Source organism: Lampris incognitus, unplaced genomic scaffold (genome assembly GCF_029633865.1).
Source record: "Lampris incognitus isolate fLamInc1 unplaced genomic scaffold, fLamInc1.hap2 scaffold_305, whole genome shotgun sequence".
Taxonomy (NCBI): Eukaryota; Metazoa; Chordata; class Actinopteri; order Lampriformes; family Lampridae; genus Lampris; species Lampris incognitus.
In genome coordinates, this window is record NW_026611263.1 from 22,908 (window position 1) to 47,598 (window position 24,691).

General features: G+C 46.1%; 1 protein-coding gene across 3 annotated transcripts; it reads right to left on the bottom strand.

The window, feature by feature from the left end:
- Positions 1 to 840: 840 nt before the first annotated feature.
- LOC130133394 (fibroblast growth factor 12-like) lies at positions 841 to 23,270 on the bottom strand. Of its 3 annotated transcripts, none has more exons than XM_056302003.1 (6): positions 15,030 to 15,073; positions 12,323 to 12,333; positions 11,212 to 11,322; positions 4,689 to 4,792; positions 2,194 to 2,392; positions 841 to 980 (listed from the first exon to the last, which is right to left on the bottom strand). In XM_056302003.1, exons 3-6 carry the CDS (start codon positions 11,261 to 11,263, stop codon positions 841 to 843), a joined length of 495 nt encoding a protein of 164 aa, XP_056157978.1. In that variant the 5' UTR covers positions 11,264 to 11,322; positions 12,323 to 12,333; positions 15,030 to 15,073. The 3 variants fall into 3 exon arrangements, with proteins under 3 accessions (XP_056157978.1, XP_056157979.1, XP_056157977.1); XM_056302004.1 differs by having other exon boundaries at positions 15,027 to 15,064; XM_056302002.1 differs by lacking the exons at positions 12,323 to 12,333; positions 15,030 to 15,073 and adding an exon at positions 23,072 to 23,270.
- Positions 23,271 to 24,691: the final 1,421 nt, after the last annotated feature.

Here is a 24,691-nt window from a genome sequence, read left to right on the forward strand (position 1 = left end):
CGCGGCACGGTGAAGCGCAAAACATGCACAGAGGACTCAGAACTCAACCAGTTCCGGTCCAAACATCCGTCAGCAGGGTCAGCAACAGGTCCCCCATCCAACCCCCCTTTTCCAACACCCCATTAAAATCTCACGCACACACACACACACACACACACACGCACGCACAATAAATAAATAAAATAAATTAAAAGTGTGGCATGTGGCCTGTAGAGACGATTTCCAATCCAAAAAGTTCGGACTCCGGGTTCGGACTCCGGGTCCGGACTCCGGGTCCGGACAGACAGAAGCAGGGTGTAAAAGTGCCGCTTTGCGTTAATCAAAACCAAGACGTGGTGTGAAGTTTTCCACCATGGCTTAAAGCTCGGGGACAAGTCTCCGCATTCAACTGTGGAACATTTGGAACATCACGAGGGCGGTGGCGGTGATAAGGATGAAGAAGAAGAAGAAGAAGAAGAAGAAGAAGAAGGGTAGATGAGTTCAGCCTCCCCGTGCCATTCAGCAAAGGCTTTTTTGCATAAAATGTAAATTCATCGTCTTGATTTTCCGATTTTTTTTTTCCAGACATTTTTTTTCTCTAAAATATTTCATCACAGGCAAGAAGATTCCGATTTATTTTTTCAAGGACTCCGTTTTTTTAGCATCTTTTTTTCTTTTCTGTTTTCTTTTTTTCGTCATCGTCGCTGACGTCGCTCTCGCCTTCGTCCAGGTCTCCTCAGTCACCGCAGCTGTTGTTGTTTATCGTCATGGTGGTTTGTTGTCGTCAGTGTGGTTGCGGTTGTTGAACAAGGACTATAAGAAATGGGAGTTAGCCTCCAGGGCTGCGGGGGGCGCTGCAGGCTACGAGCCGTCCTGCTCTGTAGTGTCCTCCTGCGGCTGCTCCTCATCCACCTTCTTCTCTCCGTTCATGGTGGGACTCTCGTCATCTTTCCTCATTTTCTCCTCGATCTCATGCAGGGACGGCTCCTTGTACATACACACTGCAGACAGAGAGAGAGAGGAGGGAGAGAGAAACAAAGGTGGAAGAAGGGATGGGTCAGACAGAGAGAGAGGGGGGAGAGAGAAACAAAGGTGGAAGAAGGGATGGGTCAGACAGAGAGAGAGACAGGAAGAGGGGAGAAATAAGAGAGAATCTGATAAGTAAGGGATATTTCTAAATGAATATATAGAGAAAAACAGAGAGAGGGGGAAACAGGGAAACAGAGAGAGAGCGAGAGAGAGAAAGCGAGGGGGCAGAGTGAAAGACAGAGAAACAGACAGACCAAGAGAGAGAGAGAGAGAGAGAGAGGGAAACAGAGCGAGAGAGAGAGCAAGAGAGAGGGACACAGAGAGCGAGACAGACCGAGAGAGAGAGGGGGGGGGGAACAGAGAGAGAGCGACAGAGAGGGAGAGAGCGAGACAGACCAAGAGAGAGCGAGACAGGGAAACAGAGAGAGAGCGACAGAGAGGGAGAGAGCGAGACAGACCAAGAGAGAGAGAGGGGGGAAACAGAGAGAGAGCGACAGAGAGGGAGAGAGCGAGACAGACCAAGAGAGAGAGAGAGGGGGAAACAGAGAGAGAGCGACAGAGAGGGAGAGAGCGAGACAGACCAAGAGAGAGAGAGAGGGGGAAACAGAGAGAGAGCGACAGAGAGGGAGAGAGCGAGACAGACCAAGAGAGAGCGAGACGGGGAAACAGAGAGAGAGCGACAGAGAGGGAGAGAGCGAGACAGACCAAGAGAGAGCGAGAGGGGGAAACAGAGAGAGAGCGACAGAGAGGGAGAGAGCGAGACAGACCAAGAGAGAGAGAGAGGGGGAAACAGAGAGAGAGCGACAGAGAGGGAGAGAGCGAGACAGAGACAGAGACGGGGGGGGGGGGTGCAGAGGCGCTGCAATGAGAGAATGAACGCTGGTTTTGTGTTTCCTGTTAAACACAACATCTGTGATATTCGAGCCAGCGTTTGTCCCCAAGCTCAGAGGAAGTCAAACTACACCTTCATCTTACTTCACACACGAGGCGGTGAAATGCCAAACACACCTGGCAGGAGCAGGAGGTCCCACACTGATGACTCCCTGTTTTACCAGACGAATTCATCTGAAGATTCAGCCTGCCGTTTCTCCCCCTCCTCCCGCCGCCATCATCCTACATGTGACTTACCAACCAACATGTCTAACAGCAGTGTTGGTGTGCATCTATGTGTGTTTTCTGTCTCACCTTCGATAGGTCTGGGGACAAAGTGTGAGCAGGGTTTGGTTTTCTTGACCCGGTTCCCCTTCATGATGGCTCCGTCCTTGTTGAGGCCGAGGAACCAGGCCCGGCCCGACTCGTGCTGCCGATACAGTGTGGAGGAGTAGATGACGTAGTAGTTCTCAAAGACCGACTCCTTAAACTTACACTCCGCCGTGAAGATGTCCTGAAAGACACAGGAACAACAGCATGAAAACAAATGAAATATCCGGAGACAAATGGCGACTGCCCCTGACCACTGAATGTCATCTGGCAGGCCTCACGATCTGCTATGAATCCTCTACTCAATGGAAAGAAATAGCATAAAACGTGGACATTCTTATGGATTGACTTACGCAACCCTCTACCTGAGGTTGTGGAGGTTGCAAAACAAGCCCATTCAACGGAGCACATCCATGGGCTTTTTTTTTTTTGCATGCTCAATAATCCAGGTAAGAAAACCACAGAAAGTTGAATCAGTTCATCTGAACACAACATTTATTGAGCAGTTTTACATGAGTTTTAAGCATGGAAAATTTAGAATCCAATGCAGTCATCGGTTGCTATTGTCCGCAGACGTGTGCGCCTATTCAGCAATGGCCTGGTCATGAGAGCTAAGTTTTTGTTGAAAGGGTTTGATGGTATGTTTTAGCTTCTCTCTTACTGGAGATATTTCAGCCTGCAGGTCGAAGACAACGAGTCAATTTTACTGCAAATCTCCCCTTTCAACATATCCAAGCATAACTTTTAGTTGTCCCAGATTGCGCCCTCAGAGTCGGTAGCGTCCCTAAGTGGTGAAACAGGATCTGCCAAGTGCAAGGCTTTCATGCAGCCAGTGCATGCCGAGAGAGGGCGTTTTTGCACGTGAGGACAACATTGTTGGTCAAAAAATATGAAAAAGTACACCGAAGAAGTTCAAACACAACATATAATCAAACACTGGCAAACAAATGATAAAAAAATAAATAATTGAAAATGATCACAAACTCATGGAGCAATAGAGAGACCCATCTGTCTACCCCCCTCTTCCTCTTTAATGCTCTGCACATGGAAACCAAGATCTGCCTTTTAAACTTTAATAGCAGTAAATTAATAATGGAGAGAAATAGAGGCAGTGGTTCAACGCTGAGCAGAGAGCCACTCGGATACCCAGATGACATACATACTTTTAAACTAGCTGTGTTTCCCAATACAGAATCAAGATCTTCTTTTGCACCTGCTGTTGATTTTGCTGGTTTCAATAAATATACCTCACCTTTTCTAATATAACCCATCAAAAAGTCATCAGGGAGAATGTTCAAGTTTTATTTCAGCAGGAAAGCTGATAGTTATTAGTTGTGCAGTGTTGTTTAGTACGTGGAAAGAGAGTCACTTGTAATTGTGAAGTAGTGACTGGTGAGCACTAAAATCTGGAAATAAAACTAAATGGTCCGCTAAGCGATTTTCATATAGATCTTCTGACACCTACGGGTGAAGGTGCAGCTGAGGCTCCCGACTACAAATATTATATGACTTCCATTCACTTTCACTTTATTTAACTCGCAAAATCAACGGGTCACAAGAAAACGCAGATGGAAAACACATGAGATTTACAAAAACATGATTAATTCAGTTGTTACCTGTCCAACAGGAATAAAGCAATTTTGGCATCCCTTGGATGTCCTTAGTCCATTTTCAGAGCTTTCTGACCTGAGAAGGCCACAATATTCACCCTCGTTTGGCTGTCATCGTTGGTTGTGACATTGCTGTCTTTCTTCGTCTCTCTTTTAAGCCTCTTTGTTTCCGACTCTCCTGGTGTCTGCCAGTGAGGTATATCCATGATCTTCCATGTTTGACTCACCAGCCATTCACTGCACTGAGATACCACTGGGTTATCTTGCCAGTTTTACACCTAAATCTGCGACCACCAGGCATTGTGATCTGCACATGAATACTTTCTACACTTTCAGGTGTTGAGGTTCACATCAGTTTTGAATGGAAATCTGGGATTTGCAACATGAAAATGACTATGGTGACCAGCAATTGATACAAAATCCACTAAAACTGAAGAAATTAAGAATAACTCCTTGAATTCAAATTAAAAGTCAAATTGAATAACATAGAGGTTCCCGATGACTGAAGCCAGAGCCACCGCTGAGAAAACCAGTTCTGTAACTATAATGGTATAACTGGTTTCAATCTAATAAACATTGTTACAGTGGTTAAACAGACATCTACCATTAATAGAAGCCATCCCGACACTGGAAAGTTACTGGTAACCAACCGGTCAGTGACCAGAATGTCATATTAGACATACTCATCTGAGGAACTGAGGTCAAATCTCAGTATAACTAACCAGTATTAAGACAGACAGACAGACAGACAGACAGGCAGATAGATAGATAGATAGATAGATAGATAGATAGATAGATAGATAGATAGATAGATAGATAGATAGATAGATAGATAGATAGATAGATAGATAGATAGATAGATAGACTTACTGATGTGTAGAGAAATCCCTCTCCATTCATAGCAACGTAGAGTCCAGCCTTCACTCCTTGGATGGCCACCACCCTCAGTCCTACTGGAATCAAATTAAAGAGAGCTGGAGAGACAGGTGAGAGGGGGAGAGAGAAAGAGAAAGACAGAGAGAAAGAGAGGTTTTTATTTTTATTTTAAAAAACATTTATTAAAAAAACTGACAAAAATGTAAACTTTTTTCCATTACAAAAAATAGTACTGTACAGTACAGTTAAAAACACAATTTCATCACTTAACTTAAAAATGGTATTAAATACTAAGTCATCACCTGTCACTGAACATATTTTATCGTTATAGCACCACTTTTTGATAAAATCACCCATGTTCCTTTAAAGAACACCGGAGGGTGTGCTCTGATTATCGGGGCATCACACTGCTCAGCCTCCCTGGGAAAGTCTACTCTAGGGTGCTGGAAAGGAGGAGGCTCCGACCGATTGTCGAACCTCAGATACAGGAGGAACAATGAGGATTCCATCCTGGCCGTAGAACAACAGACCAACTCTCTATGCTTGCGGAAGTGCTGAGGGAGGCATAGGAGTTTGACCAGCCAGTCTACATGTGTTTTGTGGACTTGGAGAAGGCTTACATCCATGTACCCCGGGGGTCACTCTGGGGGGTACTGAGGGAGTATGGGGTAATGGGGCATTTGCTACAAACCATCCAGTCATTGTATAACCAAAGTGAGAGCTGTGGCCACATTCTCGGCACAAAGTCAAACACGTTTTTGGTGGGTGATGGACTCCGCCAAGGTTGTCCCTTGTCTCCTATTCTGTTTGTGATATTCATGGACAGGATCTCAAGGTGCAGCCACGGTGAGCAGTGTGTCTGTTTTGGGAACCTCAGAATTGCATCTCTGCTCTTCACAGATGATGTGGTTTTGTTGGCTTCATCAGAACGCCACCTCCAGCATGCACTGGGGCGGTTTGCAGCTGAGTGTGAAATGGTCAGGATGAGAGTCAGCACCTCCAAGTCTGAGGCCATGGTTCTCCACCAGAAAATGGTGAATTGCTTCCTCCAGGTTGGGGATGAGTTGTTGCCTGAAGTGAAGGAGTTCAAGTATCTCGGGGTCTTGTTCACATGTGAGGGCAGGATGGAGCAGGAGACTAACGGGGAGATTGGTGCAGCATCAGCAGTAATGCGGACATTGTACCGGACCGTTGTGGTGAAGAGGGAGCTGAGCCAGAAGGCAAAGCTCTCAATTTACCAGTCAATCTTTGTTCCAACCCTCACCTATGGTCATGAACTTTGGGTAGTGACCGAAAGGGTGAGATCGTGGATACAAGCGGCTGAAATGAGTTTCCTCTGTAGGGTGTCTGGGCTCAGCCTTAAGAGATAGGGCGAGGAGCTCAGACATCTGGAGGGAGCTCAGAGTAGAGCCGCTGCTCCTTCGTGTTGAAAGAAGCCAGTTCAGGTGGTTCAGGCATCTGATGAGGACGCCTCCTGGGCACCTTCCTTTGGAGGTTTTCCGGGCACGTCCAACTGGGAGGAGACCTCGGGGAAGACCCAGAACTCGCTGGAGCGACTACATGTCCAATCTGGCCTGGGAATGCCTTGGGATCCCCCAGGAGGAGCTGGAGGGTGTTGCTGGGGAGAATGACGTCTGCTGTGTCCTACTTAGATTGCTGTCACTGCGGCTCGACCCCGGAGAAGCAACTGATGATAACATAAGATGAGAGGAGATGTTCCTTTAAAGAATCTAAAATCAACCCAGACTCTGGCTTTGACCAATGAGAGGAAAACAGGAAGTACTTCCTGCCCTGTCCTGTTCTCCACTCTGTTCTTCCTGCTACTGTGGATGGACAGTTTGGCCTCCCCTACTACGAGATTTAGTAGTTGCCACTTACAGATGTCAGATTTTTTTGCAGCCAACTGCCAAAATAAAGACAGTCTTAGACCACCTCTCACCAAACTGTTCGCCTATATATGGCCTCGATCTCCTGTGGAATCTGTTAGATTCTGTAGTTCCACCATTTCATTCTCTAGATCTGTCATAGACCTGGCTATGTCTCTGGTGACATTGCGAGTGTACCGCTGGCAAAACTGCTTTATCTGGCACTTGCCAATGTCCCACCATTGCTGTAAAGAACTAAAGTCAGACCTTCGGTTTCTGTACTGGCCCCAGAAAAATCTTAAAAGCATCTCTAAAGTTGTTATCATGTATGTTGGGTATGTGTTTGGGTATGTGTGTTCGGTTACACTTTATTGTAGGGGATCGGAAATTACCTAGTAATTTCCTAGTATTGGGTGGTAATTATCACGTAATTTCTTAGAAATAAGGTTGAAATGACCTTGTTATTTGGTTAGGGTTAGGGTTAGCTGTAAAATAACCAGTAAAAACTACCACCTTGTTACTAGGAAATTACAAGGTAATTTCAACCTTATTTCTAAGAAATTACGTGATAATTACCACCTTATTACTAGAAAATTACTAGGTAATTTCCAACCCCCTAAAACAAAGTGTTACCGTGTGTTCTTGTAGTTTTTGGATGTGTTGTTGCCTTTGTGTTGCACTGCTGTGGGCTGGGGGAAACGGCATTTCGTTTCATTTCATGTACGCAAGTGCATGAAGTGAAATTACAAATAAAGTGTTCTTGGTTCCTGATTCCTTCCTGATGTAAAAGGGCTGTATTAAAATGCCAGAAAGTACAATTTGTTTTGACACTTCTTCTAAAAACCGAACACTGTACCAGGGAGTGATCAGAGAAACAAACAGGACGTATATTGCATTGTCTAAAGACGTTAAAATGATGTTTAAAACAATAAAACCGATCGAGCCTTGCTATGGAAAGCACACTATCTTTTGAATGTGTCCATGTTCCATAAAAAGCTCTCCAAACGTCTTTTAGTTCACGTGACAGTCTCCCTCAGACTCAGACTGTCAGACACTCTGAGTTAACGGTCATTGGATTGGCCCTGTCGAGTTGTGTTTGTGCTGCTTGTTGTGTGCTGCGGTAGTGCATTATAGATAGGGTGTTATGTGCACCATGCTTGTTGATATATTTTGTTCTTATTTCTATTTCTTATGTATCTTTGATTTCTGTCTGTTTCTATTTTCTTATCTTGTTAGTTTTTGGTTATTAGAGCGTGAGTGTCTGTAATAGAACTCAATTTCTCCTCGGGGATATAGATAAAGGATTCTGACTCTGATTCTGATTTAATTAAAAGTGTGAGCCAACAAAGAGATGCAGGATGTGGTTCCTGATGATTCCTGTCCAGCTTGCAAATTTCTGTACAGCTAAAGTCCCCTCCCAGAAATAAATACTCCTCACTGTCATATTTACCGATTACATCAAATAACACATCCATAAAAATAGTATTTCGGGGCCAAGGGTTGGACCATAAATATTCATAAAAACTATTTTTATATTTTCATATTGTGCTCTTACTTTCAGTAGTCTGCTTTTGACTGCTTCCTCTACTTCAAAGGAAGGTGGCATGAAATCTTTTGAAAACAGATTCCTGACCCCACCACACATAGTTGATAATGACTGAGAATCATTTCTCCAGTCCAATCCCTCTTCCATTCAATTTCATTATCGAGGGTGCCTTGTGTTTCTTGCACAAGCAAAACATGTATTTTCTTAAAATCAACCAGTTTAAACACAGCAGCTCTTTTCATGTCATCTCTTGCTCCATGTAGATTTAAGTGCCTAGTTGTATATTACCCATGAGGAGAATGCAGCTGAGCTGTGCCAAGGCCAGGCTTACACTAACCAAAAAGACAAAACTTGTAATTATCATCAAGGAGCTGCATTTTTACTACCTGTACAAGTTTTTTCAGTCTAAAGATTTCCTGTTCAGTAAACGTGTTTACCTCCAAATCAATCAATCAATCAATCAAGTTTCATTTTATATAGCGCTTTTCTAGCTGCAACAGCCACTCCAAGCGCTTTAACATGAAGTTAACAGGAAGTCTCATGTGTTTTTCATAAAAAAAATTCCCCCTTTTTCTCCCCAGTTGTACTTGGCCAATCACCCCCACTCTCTGTGCCGCCCCGGTCTCTGCTCCACCCCCTCTGCTGATCCGGGGAGGGCTGCAGACTACCACATGCCTCCTCCCATACATGTGGAGTCACCAGCCACTTCATTTCACCTGACAGTGAGGAGTTTCACCAGGGGGACGTAGCACGTGGGAGGATCACGCTATTCCCCCCAGTTCCCCCCTCCCCCCGAACAGGCGCCTCGACCAACCAGAGGAGGCGCTAGTGCAGTGACCAGGACACATACCCACATCCGATTTCCCACCCGCAGACATGGCCAATTGTGTCTGTAGGGACGCCCGACCAAGCCGGAGGGAACACGGGGATTCAAACCGGCGATCCCCGTGTTGGCAGGCAACGGAATAGACCGCTACGCTACTCGGACACCCTTCATAAAACATTTAACTGAGTAAAGAAAAAGCTGCAAGTCTGGAAAGAAATGTTCCACCTTGACTGCCCCCAAACCCTTGGTCACCTGTAAGAACTTGCTGATTTTCAGGACAGCACAGCTCCCTCCTCCTTCTGTCTCCACCTGTGTGTGAGGAGTGGAAACTAACCCACAGTCACTTCCTTCTGTGTCCTCGTCAGGTAAAGAAGAGGGAGGCTTTTTACCTTTGGAAACCCTCCTTGCTCTTTCATGTTCCTGTCTACCCTCTGTGGGCTTCCTTTTAATAGACTTTTTTGATGTTATTTCATCATCCAACAGCATCTCTTCCTCTTCCTCAAGTACAGACTCTGCCACTCTAACAGCAGTCTGCTGTATTTGCTTCTTCCGGCCACAGTTCATATCTCGCCCAGCCAATTTGCTGTACTCCCTGTTCTCACTGTATTCATTTTTTTTTTATTCTGTTCAACCTCCCCTACCTGCTCCTCCTGGCTGTTGGCTTCCACCTGCTCAAATTCTGTCACCTTCTCATCGTGTTCACCTTTTTTGACCTGCTCAACCTGCCCACCTTCCTCTCCTGCCTGCTCAGTCTGCCCGTTTCCCTTGTGTTCTCCAGCCTCGGTCTCTTCCTGTTTCACAACCCGGTCTATTTCTCCTGCCCCTCGCTCCCCGGCCTCCTGTCTGCCCCGTGCCGACTCGGCAGCGCCGTCTCCGCTCGTGGTGGCATCGGGGGACGATAGTGGCCCTTGAGGATCAGACCTACGTGTAAAGTGCACCGATAAATAGACTCGCTAGCCCTTGGCTAACAGGATGGACCCTTTGGTCGACTGGTTAGCATAGTCACCCATGGTGCGGGAGACCCGGGTTCATGTCCCGGCAGCGGAGGTTCCCAGGCTGCCCCCCGAATTCGCTACATTGGTTCCAAAAGTGGGAGGGTGAGACCACGAGCCCATCAGAAGCGTGTGCACCCAGAGGCGTGATGGAGCTGATATGCTGAAGCACGGGGACGCACTTCCCGACGGAGGGGGGTAGTGCGTCCCCGTGGGCGTCCCTACAGACACAATTGGCCGTGTCTGCGGGTGGGAAGCCGGATGTGTGTGTGTGTCCTGGTTGCTGCACTAGCGCCTCCTCTGGTCGGTCGGGGTGCCTGTTTGGGGGGGAGGGGGAACTGGGGGGGAATAGCGTGGTCCTCCCATGCGCTACGTCCCCCTGGTGAAACTCCTCTCTGTCAGGTGAAAAGAAACAGCTGGCGACTCCACATGTATGGGAGGAGACGTGGTAGTCTGCAGCCCTCCCCGTCTTGGCAGAGGGGGTGGAGCAGCGACCGGGACGGCTCGGAAGAGTGGGGTAATTGGTTGGATACAATTGGGGAGAAAAAGGGGGGAAAATCCCAAAAAATAAAAAAAAATATCTCCATCTCTGAACCAACTCACACACAACATTTAGGACTAGCACACTTAGGACGAGACAACGTATAAAACATAACAATACAAAATGCTCTCTGACATGAGGAACCAACCTGCTGCCGGTCGCCACATGAGGAGCACCCCCCCCCCACCCCCACGACCCAACGACGAAGGTTCACGGAGGTGTGTGGAGGTGTGTGAAGAACTGAGGTGTGTGGAGGTGTGTGAAGGTGTGTGAAGGTGTGTGATGGTGTGTGAAGGTGTGTGAAGAACTGAGGTGTGTGAAGGTGTGTGAAGAATTGAGGTGTGTGATGGTGTGTGAAGAACTGAGGTGTGTGAAGGTGTGTGAAGAATTGAGGTGTGTGAAGAATTGAGGTGTGTGGAGGTGTGTGAAGAATTGAGGTGTGTGAAGAATTGAGGTGTGTGGAGGTGTGTGAAGGTGTGTGACGGTGTGTGAAGGTGTGTGACGGTGTGTGAAGGTGTGTGACGGTGTGTGAAGGTGTGTGAAGAACTGAGGTGTGTGAAGGTGTGTGGAGGTGTGTGGAGGTGTGTGGAGGTGTGTGACGGTGTGTGAAGGTGTGTGGAGGTGTGTGAAGGTGTGTGAAGGTGTGTGAAGAACTGAGGTGTGTGAAGGTGTGTGAAGGTGTGTGAAGGTGTGTGAAGGTGTGTGAAGGTGTGGTGACGGCCGGCGTGACTGTCTGGAGGAACTCACTGTAGTCGCTGTTCTCGTCCTTGTTGCCGCCGAGGCCTCCGTCAGGCTGCATCTGCAGGTAGAAACCCTGCTCACTGAACAGACGCGTCACTATGCCCTTCAACTGTGGGTCTGTAACAAACACACACACACACACACACACACACACACACACACACACACACACACACACACACACACACACAGACCAGGGTTAGATCACCTTCATGCCCACATAACACACACACACACACACACACACTGTGTGTGTGTGTGTGTGTGGTGTGTTTTGTCAGTGTGCCCTCGAGCAGGCCAGCATAGCCCCCATGTCTGGTGTACTTGGCTGTGGAGCAGCGAGCTAGCTGAACACTGTGGATCTACCAGATATGAGCTGCTGCTCTACATGACAATGTGGGCCAGGAGGACTCAGCACTGACAGGATGGAAATAGACGCTACGCCTGCACACCTAATGTGGAGCAGGCCGACTGACACCCACTCCAGATGAGCAAGGCACACAGATGGACCAGGAGAAAGACAGACACACAGTGATAGACAGACAGACAGACAGACAGACAGACAGACAGACAGACAGACAGACAGACAGACAGACAGACAGACAGACAGACAGACAGATAGATAGATAGATAGATAGATAGATAGATAGATAGATAGATAGATAGATAGATAGATAGATAGATAGATAGATAGATAGATAGATAGATAGACAGACAGACAGACAGATAAGACAGATAGATAGATAGATAGATAGACAGACAGACAGACAGATAAGACAGATAGATAGATAGATAGATAGATAGACAGACAGATAGACAGATAGATAGATAGATAGATAGACAGACAGACAGATAGACAAATAGACAGACAGACAGACAGACAGACAGACAGACAGACAGACAGACAGACAGATAGATAGATAATTGTCTGTGTCTCATTGGACATCCTGAGTGGATTGTTGTAATTATGTCTGGAAGGATGTGTACTTCATACAAGAAACCTCAACGCCTCGTTTCATTAATACTGCTTTCATCTCAGACAGGAAACAGTTGTGACAGAAACACCAGTCCATACAACTCCTTCCTGTTTTTCAGAGAAGCTACGTATATTGACAACCCGGCTGTCTTCTATTGCAGGTTTGAGAGAGGGAATTCACATATTCACACAAATTGACGCCCCCCCCCACCCCCCACTCCAGCCCAAAGACAACAGCCTCCATCACACCTCTGGCACCTCAGGCTGAACTCAAGATACAGGTAGAGGATGTGAGCCGGCTTTTCCAGAGACAGAAGACCAGGAAAGCACCGGGTCCAGATGGTGTCACCCCATCCTGTCTTAAAGTCTGTGCTGACCAACTGGCTCCAATCTTCAAGCAGATCTGATACAGGTCCCTGGAACTGTGTGACGTCCCCTACTGCTTCAGACACTCCACCATCATCCCGGTCCCCAAGAAACACTCCATCACAGGGCTCAGTGACTACAGGCCTGCCGTTTTGACGGGTGTGGTAATCAAGACTTCCGAACAACTGCTGTGGGCCCTTCTGAAGAAGGCCACAGGACACCTGCTGGCCTCCCTGCAGTTTATTACTGGTCAAACAGGTCACTAGAGGATGCAGTTAACATGGGAGTGCACTACATTCTGCAATACCATGACTACCCAGTGACATGCAAGGATCCTGTTTGTGGACTTCAGCTCAGCGTTCAACACCATCACTCCAGAATCCTCTCCTCCAACCTCTCCTAGCTCACTGATCCCCTGCCATCTGTCAGTGGATCGCCAGCTTCCTGACAGGCAGGAAACAGCGGGTGAGGCGGGGGGACGGGACTTCTGGTATACAAACAGTTAGCACCTGGTGCTCCCTCGGGATGTGTCCTCTCTCCACTGCTTTTCTCCCTCTACACCAGGGGTGGGCAATCATACCCAGAAAGGGCCGGTGTGGGTGAAGGTTTTTGTTCCAACCAAGCAGTTACACACCTGTGTCTGCTAATCAAGGTCCTCAGCAAAGACTCTACTGGCTGATTAGTGGGATCAGGTGTGTAACTGCTTGGTTGGAACAACAACCTTCACCCACACCGGCCCTTTCTGGATAAGACTGCCCACCCCTGCTCTACACTGTGACTGCACCTCCAAGGACCCAGCTGTTAAATTACTGAAGTTTGCAGATGACACTACGGTCACCGGCCTCATCCAGGATGGCGACAAGTCTGCATATCGGCGGGAGGTTGAGCGGCTGGTGCTCTGGTGTAGTCAGAGAAACTGGGAGCTGAACATGCTCAAGAATGTGGAGACGACGGTGGACTTTAGGAGACACTCATCAGCACTGCTCCCCCCCACAATATCCAACAGTCCTGTGTCAACCGTGGAGACCTTCACATTTCTGGGAACTACCATTTCCAAAGACCTGAAGTGGGGGACCAACATCAACTCCATCCTCAAGAAAGCCCAGCAGCGGATATTGTTTCTGCAGCAATTGAGGAAATTTGGTCTTCCACAGGAGCCGTTGAGCCAGTTCAACACCGCAGTCATCACACCTGTCCTGTACCTCCATCACGGTCTGGTTTGGAGAGGCAACAAAACAGGATAGGAACAGACTTCTGAGAACAGTAAGGACAGCAGGAAAAAAGTCATTGGCTCGCCCCTGGACACCCTGCAGGACTTGTACACCTCTAAAGCCTGGAAACAGGCAGGCAGAATCAGCACAGACCCCCCCCCCCCCACACAGGTCACAGTCTGTTTGAACTCCTACCCTCTGGCAAGCACTGTAGAGCAATGTGCACCAAAACTGCCAGACACAGGAGCAGTTTTTCCCCACAGGCCATCTCTCTCATGAACACTTAACAGCATGGTGCAAAAATAAACACTTGCTATGTAAATAGGACACTTTGTAAACAGCCCCCTCTGGTCAAGATGTCTCACCTACATATCTGTGATGTGCACTACCTCTTTTTAAGCCACATGTGCCAATGTTTGTGCAATACAATGTACAACTGTAAATACACCTACAACTGCTGTATACTGGTTACAAACCCTTGTTGTTACTGTTGCATAGATACATAATAGAGTGTGTAGATGTGTGGTGGGTGGTAGGTGAACATGTAGGGTATACTTCAGGTACATAAGATAATACAGTGTAACACTGTGAGTATATAGCATTGTATATGGGCATGATGGGTTGTGGAGTTGTGGTATTAGTATATGGTATAGTGTATGGGCAATATAGCATATAAGTAATATGGTATAATATATGGGCATAGGTTGTTGATTATTCAACCATAACACAACTCTACAGTAGAGACATACCTGTTGTGCATACATACTCTCCTCCAATGTCCTGTTGTTGTTCCGTTTTTGTTTTTGTTTTCCTTTGTGTTTGTTGTTTTGTTTTTTTCTGTGTGAGTGATGTCTGCAAGTGCCAGAAGCTGCTGTGTACCGCAGTCAAATTCCTCGTGTGCGTAGACACACTTGGTTAACAAAGCTGATTGTGATGGTGATGTGTGTTAGCATACGTCATGTCACCCTGCTACACAGACATGCCAATCTTCAGCTTCACAACTGCAGGACAAAACTCAGCAGCAACTCACCACCTTCTGACAGGCTGGCTTAAAGGTTTAACACCACAACCTGTAGCAATGCATCCCTCTAGCTGGATGGACAAATACACACAGACAGGAAGACAAGACAGATTTAGCGTCACTGGATAGCAACAGTGGAGACAGACAGGAAATGGGGGAGACAGACAGGAAATGGGGGAGACAGACAGGAAATGGGAGAGACACAGGAAATGGGGGAGAGAGAGAGAGAGAGGGGGGTATGAAATGCAACAAACGTCGCTTGCTGGAACCGAAGAGGCGATGCTGGGACCATGTGGTAACTAGGGGTGGGACAATACTGGATCGAATTCAGAATCATTCGATATAGTCTTCATGGTTCAGCACGCTCCTCGTTTCGCAAGACCGCGTGTTATCAATTGGGCGAACGTACGTCATGTTTGGTGAGATTACGTAGCATATTTTGCAGTGGCATTGGTGAGAATGCAAAACAAAAACCAAAACACCATAAATACAAATAGTCATTCTAAGTCTTCCCGAATCATTGTAACATTACAGGGGTATACAAGAAATACAGCTAGCCTATTAGACAGACCACTTCAACAAATTCGTTTGTGGGTGTGGAATCTTCTGACTGTTGGCACAACTGACGGGTGGCGCTTAAGTGTTGCACTAGCTAATTAGATGTTCTGCATAAAGTAAAAAATAGCAAACGAAGGTGAAAACAAACTACAACTTGAAGATGCACCACCATCTTACAGGTCAGCGGTTTGGGGGCATTATGGATTTAGTTTTACACTGGATAAGGATGGGAAAAAACAAGTGGACAGAAGGGAGACGGTGTGCAGGCATTTTACACAGGCGGGAGGGAGCAGGACGAACTTGTTTGCCCATTTCCTCCGGCATCATCCTTCGGCGGCATTAACGTCCGGCTTAGACAGCAACGTATTCCTGTTGCTTTGAAACGGCCGCTGCCCGCCCGTTCAGACAGAGCAAAATGAATCAGCAAAGTATTAGGACAGTCCATAGCCAAGGCCATGCAGCCATTTGCAATAGTGGAAGACTCTGGATCTTAAAATATTGGAGCCCCACTACACTTCACCATCAAGGAGCCACATCGAAGGCAAAAGCATCCACGGCCTGTATAACGAAGCACGGCATAGAATTTAGTCCGTCGGCCTACAGGGTCGGTTGGAACCATCTGGGGGGAATAATTCTCATGCTGTTTTTTGGCAAGGTGTACACCTCTAGTGCTAGAAATATGTGATATCCTTGCAGCAGTGGGAGCTTTATGTGTGTTAGCATGCATTTTATAAAACCTCCATAGACAAAAAACGCCTGGGCATAGAATTATACTTCTGCCAATTCTGAGCTTTTTCTCTGAGTCAGTATCAAATGTTATATATCATATGATTCAGGAGAACCTCCCCCTTCTTGCTGGTGCAGTGTACAGTTACCACCATGCATTACCTGTGTGTGAGCATACCACATTTGACATTTTGTTGAGTAACTCCATAGTCAACCATTGAAATTGTTTTTTTTTTTAATGTGAAAAGTTGTCCTTAGGTGTCTTGTAACTCCATGTGAAGTTTGGTGCAAATACGCCTTTCCCTCAGTGAGTTACAGCCATTTATTTGGTGATTTACCTAGGCCTTTTTTATTTAGTCAAGGTAAAATCACGTTTTACTGGCTATCTCCAAAGTTAACCAAGGACGCACAATCACATGTATTTGTAGAGAATTTATTCAGGAATTCAAATAATTACTAAATACAAAGACTGTTAATTACAAACTAATTACAAGTACTTACAAAGACTGCCTCCCATACTTTGTTTTACATACTTTCATAATCGAATAATCATAATCACTTTCCAGGTCTTCCACGTCTTCCATATCTTCATCTGAACTTTCCACACTCGGAGGTGGATGCTTGGTTCTCACAGTCTGCCAGTCTACACATGTCAGTACACCTGACATGTGTAGACTCCCAAGATGTGTGTGTTGCACACATCTGACCGTGAACGTGAACATTTCTTTGGACAGTTACAGGCCAGTAGATTCAAGACGGCATCAGGTGCTGGCTGGCCTTCCATCCAGTGCACTACCAACTGTTCAGCTTCCTCTTCTCTCTCCATCTTCCATCCTCTGCCAACAGGGCTTGGCACTTGTGGGCCCTTCTCCAAACATCTTTTCCATATACCAGCCTGGTAGTTGACTCACTGTGAGTGTTTTGTGAAGCAGTCCTTGCAAGGTGGGAGTTGATGACTTTCGATTTCACCTGTTTTGGCATAGAAAAGGTGATTGATATCATTGATCTTGGTGGTCAACGCGTTTGGGGCATAGAGGAAACATGCAAATGTCTCTAGTTTGTCCATCAGGCCTGGGGAGAGGTCTCATTCCTGACCCAACTCTAAGAATGTGTCCTGAATTTCCCTGTTGCTGGTTAGACACTTATAGTGTCACAACCTGTATATGCATGCAATCCAATGAGAGACCTACAAACCTCTATGCCAACAGTGGCAGTAACCTTCCTGATGTCTACAAGCCTTGTACGGGTTCCGGTGCCACACTTCTGGAACAATGGGGCCTCAATCATGTCGCAGAATGCTAAAGACATAATAAAAACATCTGTTTCTTCTAGGCGGATAACTACAGATTGGTATCCCTCTCGTTGCATGGGCAGCATGAAGAAGTAGGCGGCCATCTGCTTCTTGTTGACATTGAAGAGCTGGCACTTCCTCACTATCTTGAGAGGTAATTCTGTAACATTTGTCATTCACAGTTGCACACAGAATCTTCTCCTGTAGCTTTGCTCTGTACAACGTCTTCCTCCATCTTCCTCCATTCATGGACTAAGAAGCTAATGAGACTAGTTATGTTACTGACCTTGGTCAGGAAGCTCCTCTACTGCCTCACCATCTGTGTGCCTGTGATACCTTGCAACTCATGACCAGTCTCTTCATCCCGTAGAAATCTTTCACTATTCTTGATAAGAGTTCTCCTTGTATGTGTGGAACACAACATCTATTCTGCTACTCTGACTGCCTTTCCTCAGAGCCATACCTAGAATTGTTGTGGCAATATCTCTGAAAGTAACTTTAGCATTGCTCACCAATCTCATATGCCTTCATCAGGTCAGAGGAAATGTCCTTGGGCGCTGCCTTTGCTGTAGAGATGCTAATGAGGTCCCGCTTCTCTGCAAATGGGTTGACCCATCCATGTATGAGGCTAACCACTGCTGAAACTGGAAACTGGATTCTTGGCTGCTGTAGCTCTGCATAACAAAGCTTTGATTTGGTGCCTTGCACCATCTCCCTTAACTGTCCCAGGAATGCACTGCGGTGCTCAGCTGTTATGTAGTAACGCTTAAAAGCTGCAGCATTCAGGCTGAACCGTGATGTGACCCCAGGAGTCTGTGTGTCTTTGTTAACAGTGACTTCTGTAGCCTGGTCCACAGGGATTCGCCCAAATGGGCTATTACCTGACAGCTGCACTGAAAATTTGCCTGTTTGGAAGGCCTCATACACTGATGGATTCTTCTCTGGGAGGTTTGTCATCTGAGCAAAGTAAGGGGACAGGTACCTGGCATAATTCAGCTTATCATAGGCAAAACACCATGGGATCATGATTCTTATACCATGGAGGTGCAACTCCCAGTCCCCCTCACAAAAGCGCGCAGAAGGCCAAGTACTATGTCCTCTACCATGTCAACATATGACATCCAGAATGCAGAAAGCTCTCCATTGTTGTGACGGAGGTGTTCCAGAAAATCTGTCCACAGGGTTATCAGCTCGGCCAAGAGTGGACTTTGCAGCAGATTGTTCAGCTTCTCTTGGTTCAAGTCACTGGCCATGTCTTTCCCATTGTCTAAGCATGATCTGATCATCCCACTCCTCTCAGGAACATTGTCCTCAGCCCACGGTGTGAACTCTGCCCAATCGAATCTCATCAGCTCTGAGTTGTACAGCTCGTGTAAGTTTTTCCGTGACTTGGAGCCCTTCAGAAACTTCACCTTATTACAAAAAATACAAATCGATCATACACTCTTGCTTCTGAAGAGGAAGATCTCCTACTTGGCCTTTTTGACATACAGGTATTCTCACCAGCTTCATCAGTAATGCGTTCCGTAGCTCTCTTTTTCAGAGCCTCTAAGAGTTTCTTCATGATGAAGAGGCTTCGGCATTTTCGATGGTAGTAGATTCTTGGGACTTCATTTTCTCCAAGTTCTTCAGCAACGTCTAAAATAGGGGCATGGTTCCTCACTTGTGCTGCTTCAAGTAATGTTTTCCAGGATTTATAGTCTTGAGGACTGACTAAATGATCATCATCTTCCTTGGATGTTTTCTGGTGTATGATACACTGTTTCGTAATAGGTTCGTTTTGCGTATGGCTCTCCATTCTGAAGCAAAGTGATTCAGCTACTCCAGATCTAAATCTACTCTATTCATCTCTCTCCTCTAATGTGTAGGACTATCCCACCACCACCACAATACCTTAAACAGAAACAAGGACACACAGTGTCATAGATGTGAAGCATTTTTGCATAAAATGAACTGGTCTTCCACAAAGCTCATGAAAATGAAACAGTTAGCATTAGCATTGCTATGCTACACTTTGGAGCTTCTCAGCAATTCTGTGATTACTGTTGTACAAATGGAAAAACATGCCACCCTATAAACATTGTCCACAATGTCAATAAAATGTAATGGTGTTCAACCCAATGTAATGTTTTCCTACCTGTTCATACTGTGGTTAAAAAAATCACATTAACATTGCTGATGAGAAAAGCACCTGCTGCAAACTTGATATTAATGTATGTATAAATGGTGATGTAACAGTTATCCTATGCCTCATTCTTACACTATATTTAGTTTAGTGAATTGCATAATACATTCCCTTCAAATCTATGTGGTAAACATCGTAATCAATCTTCAGGTTACGTACAGAGGAAACTTTTGTGTTACATATTTCATGAAAACAGAAGTACATTTTATGTAATGTACCGTCACTGTGTTGTCACGAGATAACATGTAGAGATGCCAATTTTAACAACTTTTCTGAAGAATATATAGTCTGAGCTATATTCCCACCAATTTTCAAAGAGATAGGGTCAACAATAAGAGAGAACCGTCAGTTTGAAATAGAATGTTTTATTATTGTTTTGAAAAGTATGTTTTTGCATGGGGTTACAAATCGAGTGATAACACACGTAAAGCTCCCACTGCTGCCAGGTTATCACATGTTTTCTAGTGCTAGGGGTGTACACCTTGCCAAAAATCAGCATGAGAATTAGTCCCCCCAGATGGTACCGGTGGCCCAAGTTTGGGGCCCTGGCTCACCGACTAATTCTGAACGACGCAAGTGAAGCACACCACGTGACTTTGAACACCGCCTCGTGGACCTCGAGAACCACGGAAAGTTATGTGACGGCTCGTTATATTACTTCAGTTATGTTATTGTACCCGAGCCTGTTTCCACCCGCTGCGGGATTCGAACCGGGTTGTACCGCGCCACGAGGCGACATGGCTAACCGCTAAAGGGGGCGGACCCCCCTGGCGATCGGCCAGTGAGTCTTTTGTGGGTTAGGTACAAGATGTCCACGTCTAAATTAGCTACTGGATTATGTTTTAATGGTTTTATTAAAACAATTGTGTTACAAAACAAGAAAAGATGGCACACATTTTTTTAGGACTTTTGCATTAAATTTGATAATGCCAAATAGAGAACTACAATTGTGTTTTGTCTCTCGCTTACCAAGGCATCCGCTGAATCGTATATCGTTTGAAATCGAAACCGTGAGCCCTGAATCGTAAGACGTATCGAACCGTGAGATTTGTAAATCGTCCCACCCCTACTGCTACAGAGGCGCCCCTCTATAGGAGGATTTTAACGCCTGTGTAGTGTTATATTATATTGCAGATTATCAGGTTGCATGCAGACTGTGGATGGCTGGCAGGGAGTATCGATCAGGGAGTGCTGATCATGTGGTTGCCCAGCAGACCAACAGGCTGTTTCAGAGACAAGTCACAATAATTTGAGTTGCCCTAAATCACAGTGACTTCTCAGAAGGCTTTACTATCACACCACATTCTGTATGATACGAGACAACTGCTGTCCTCAGTCCATCAGTTCAGATGAAGAGAACGTCCGCACAGAAATACATCACCATCATTGGGAATCAGAAGGAAAGGGCCGCAAACAGCCTGCTGTTGTTCTCAGATTGCGGCTTCAAATGCTTCTCAGGAACTTTGTCTTTCAGTCTAATTCAGTCTTTTTTGTACCAGAAGAGAAACCAGCCTTCCAGACAGAAAAACAACAACAACAACAACAACAACAACAAAAACATAAGGAGAACCATTAGAACACAGGACAGCATCAGGAGATGTGAGCAGCGAGGCTGTCAGAAGCCTGAGAATAATAAATACTCGGATAGGAAAGCTCTGTTCACATATCCTACTCATACCACGCAGTCACGATGTTAAGAAGGTTTAAATCCCTCTCTCCCAACGTTCCTCCTTCTCTCTCCACTGCTTAAACGCTAAAACCAGTAAAGATTAAACACCACCGCTCTGTTGTCTTGCCAGAAACATAAGAAAGAAGGCCTGTCGGTGGTGGGGAGTAATGAGCAGCACTCCTTACATGTATGGATGTTGAACTCTATCCAACAAACCACATCCTCTCCCTTTTTCCTGCCGTCCATCTATTCTAAATGTTTCGCTGTCGGGTGGTAATGCTGCAGATGTAGGCACTTTCCTCAAGTTTCCTCAAAGATGCTTACATGCAAAATTAAAGTTTGTTTCCACAGACACACACACGTGTCAGCGCCGCCAAGAGAAACTGACAAGATACCACGAATGAAACCGAGGCGACAACTTGACATGGACGGACAGGGGTGTACTAGAAAAGAAATCCAGTCCTGGACCAGTCCAATGGGACCGGCCGGGGGTTGGTGAGGGGTGATTATACGTGTACAGTATATACAACAGTCAGTTAAATTTGGGGTATAGTGTAATTACAGGACATGGCCCACTAGCTTTAACACCCTAATCTTTGCTGGTGTAACTCAGCATTTTCTTGCCCACTGCAAGAAAATGCAGTATCCCAGTGTTAACTCTGCCATATTTGTTAGGTGCAGACAATTTTGTTGTTGGAAGAGGCATATACAGAAACGTTTCTTCTCGAGTTTCTTCTCCTGAGATTGCTATGCCTGAAACAGGCAGCACTATTGAAGCAACTCACCAAGGCCACGCAGAAACAACAAGGTCACACTATTAAACCATATTTACAAAATACTACTCAACAAGGTTCTAATCATGGTACACTGCTTCACATTCAAACAAATCCTCTCTCTGCAGGAAACTTCGTTGCTAGTGGAGGCTTCAGTGACACGGATTCTATCCCAGTTCAGTACAGTCAAGACAGCCCTCTGCATCTCCATGAAGGACCTGAACCACTAAAAGCCAGAGCACAAAACTGGGCAGCACAGCATGAAACCAACTGCATCTCCAAGGGTGCAGGGACCTTCTCTGGACTTCTTGCTAAAGACATGGGAACTCTTCATTTGGAGCAAAGGAAAGAGGATGGAAAGGTTCACTGTAAAGCCCTTCCATTCTTATCTCTTGGTTCCCCAGAAGGAGGAGGAGCACTGGGCTCCTCTCATTTCTCACAAAGTCCAAGGCAAGTGGGTTACCCTGTGAGGGAGGCAAGTGTACCGTCCCTAAACTAAACAAGACAAACTAATTCAAATAGAAAGGTGGTGGATACACCACATGTCAACTGACATCTGACTCTTACTAGCAGCATGATATTTACTAGTACCAGTATATATTTAGAAGTCATAAGATATTCACTCGTCATAGTGTGACATGCACTAGGCCTATTATGATACCTATGAGTCACATTGTGATAGCTGCTGGGCATATTGTGATATTTAATGATCATGTTGTGATATTTACTAGTTGTACCATAGGTGGTACAGTTACATTCACTTGTCATATAATGATATTTTCTAATTACAGTATGATACTTACTGGTCATATTAAGATATATATTAGTCACACTATGATATGAGGACATGACTGTACAAAATTTACATCAATAAGCAAAACTCAGGTTCCACCAGGTTTTATGTGTTTCTGACACAACAGCCCTGCTGACTCTCATTCACCTGGAATGGAGCTCAGACACCCACCCCACTACCCTCTACATAGGACACACACTGGTACAGTAAAACCACCAGATTCAGGATTTTGGCTTTAAATGTTGGTTATTGCTGTCTGGCGGATCCGCAGAACCTTTCCAATTCTGTAAAACCAACCTGGTTTTCGGCGTACAGGTTTTTTCTTCCCGCTGCAGAAGCGAACCTTACTGAAGACGCTGAAGATGTGTCGCTCGCACAGCGACCGAGGGTCCTTGCTGGGGCTAGAGCGTCTCTTGCTGGTGGCGACCTTGTCGCTGTTGGACTCCCTGGCCTGACGCTTCTGCCGGATCAAGGAGCTGGCAATGGCGGCGGCCATGTCTCTCCGCCCAGATCTCCTCTCCCAAGTCAAAAACGATTTAGTCCAGGTCTTCTGTCACGTCTCTCCCTGGTTGGTGGAATCCAGCAAGTTTCAGTTTTTTGCCTGGTGAGTCCTTGGAGTAAACAGTGGTAGCTAAAGTTTGTAGATGAAAGAGTTGTTTGTATTTGTCTTTTCATTTCATAGATCTCCATCAGATTATGTCCAAAAAACCTTTCACTGAAACCATTACACAAACAGTTTGAGAGGAATGCCGGAGGGAAAATAAGTTCAGCATGTGGACAGGTCTGGTAACGTGGACAGGTCTAGGAACGTGGACAGGTCTGGTAACGTGGACAGGTCTAGTAACGTGGACAGGTCTAGGAACGTGGACAGGTCTGGTAATGTGGACAGGTCTAGGAACATGGGGAGGTCTGGTAACGTGGACAGGTCCGGTAACCTGGACAGGTCTAGGAACATGGGGAGGTCTGGTAACGTGGACAGGTCCGGTAACCTGGACAGGTCTAGTAATGTGGACAGGTGTAGTAACGTGGACAGGTATAGCTCGGTGTCCTGCAGACAGATTCAGCAAGTTAGATGTAGGTAAGCTTCACATGGTGACATCATCCCCTCCATCATGAAGCTCCAAACTGACTGCCGAGTCCATGACAGGACGCAGAGAACAGACAGCAGAACAGACAGACAGATGGGAAATGCCGGATACTTTGAATGTACACTGTATTCATTACCTGTCCATCGTGTTTCCTGTTTCTTTCTTCCCAGTTTCCAAATTCCATCTTTCAACAACTCCGCCGCTCTGCGCGCGCAACTTTGGTTCCGCTTTGCTGTGCGGCACGAGAGAGAAATGCGACGTCTTGTGGCAAGTAAAAACCAAAGTTGGAGAAGAGAAAAGTACTGCGGGAAGAAAACAGAGAGCCCGGAACAGTCCTGCTACACCTCCATCACTGTCCAACCATCACTCATACGACCAGGTTATATCGCCATCACTCACACATCCAGGTCATACCTCCATCGTAAGAATGAGTTCTTTTGTGTTTCCTTCACTTCTTTATCGGAAGTGTACAAGAGCTCAGTGATGAGAAGCGCTCTGTGGCAGAGAGACGGGGGGGAGAGAGAGAGGAAAGAAGAGAGAAAGTGAGGGGGAGAAGAGAGAGCGGGGGAGAGGGGGGGAGAGCAGAGAAAAGAGAGAGAGGAGAAGAGAGAGAGAGGAGAAGAGAGAGGAGAGAGAGCGAGGAGGTGGAAGGAGAATGGTGCTCAGCGAGTCAACAGCAGCATCTGAGATAGAGACAGAGAGAACATGTGTGTGTGTGTGTGAGAGAGAGAGAGAGAGAGAGAGAGAGAGAGAGAGAGAGAGAGAGAGAGAGAGAGAGAGAGAGAGAGAGAGAGAGAGAGAGAGAGAGAGAGAGAGAGAGAGAGAGAGA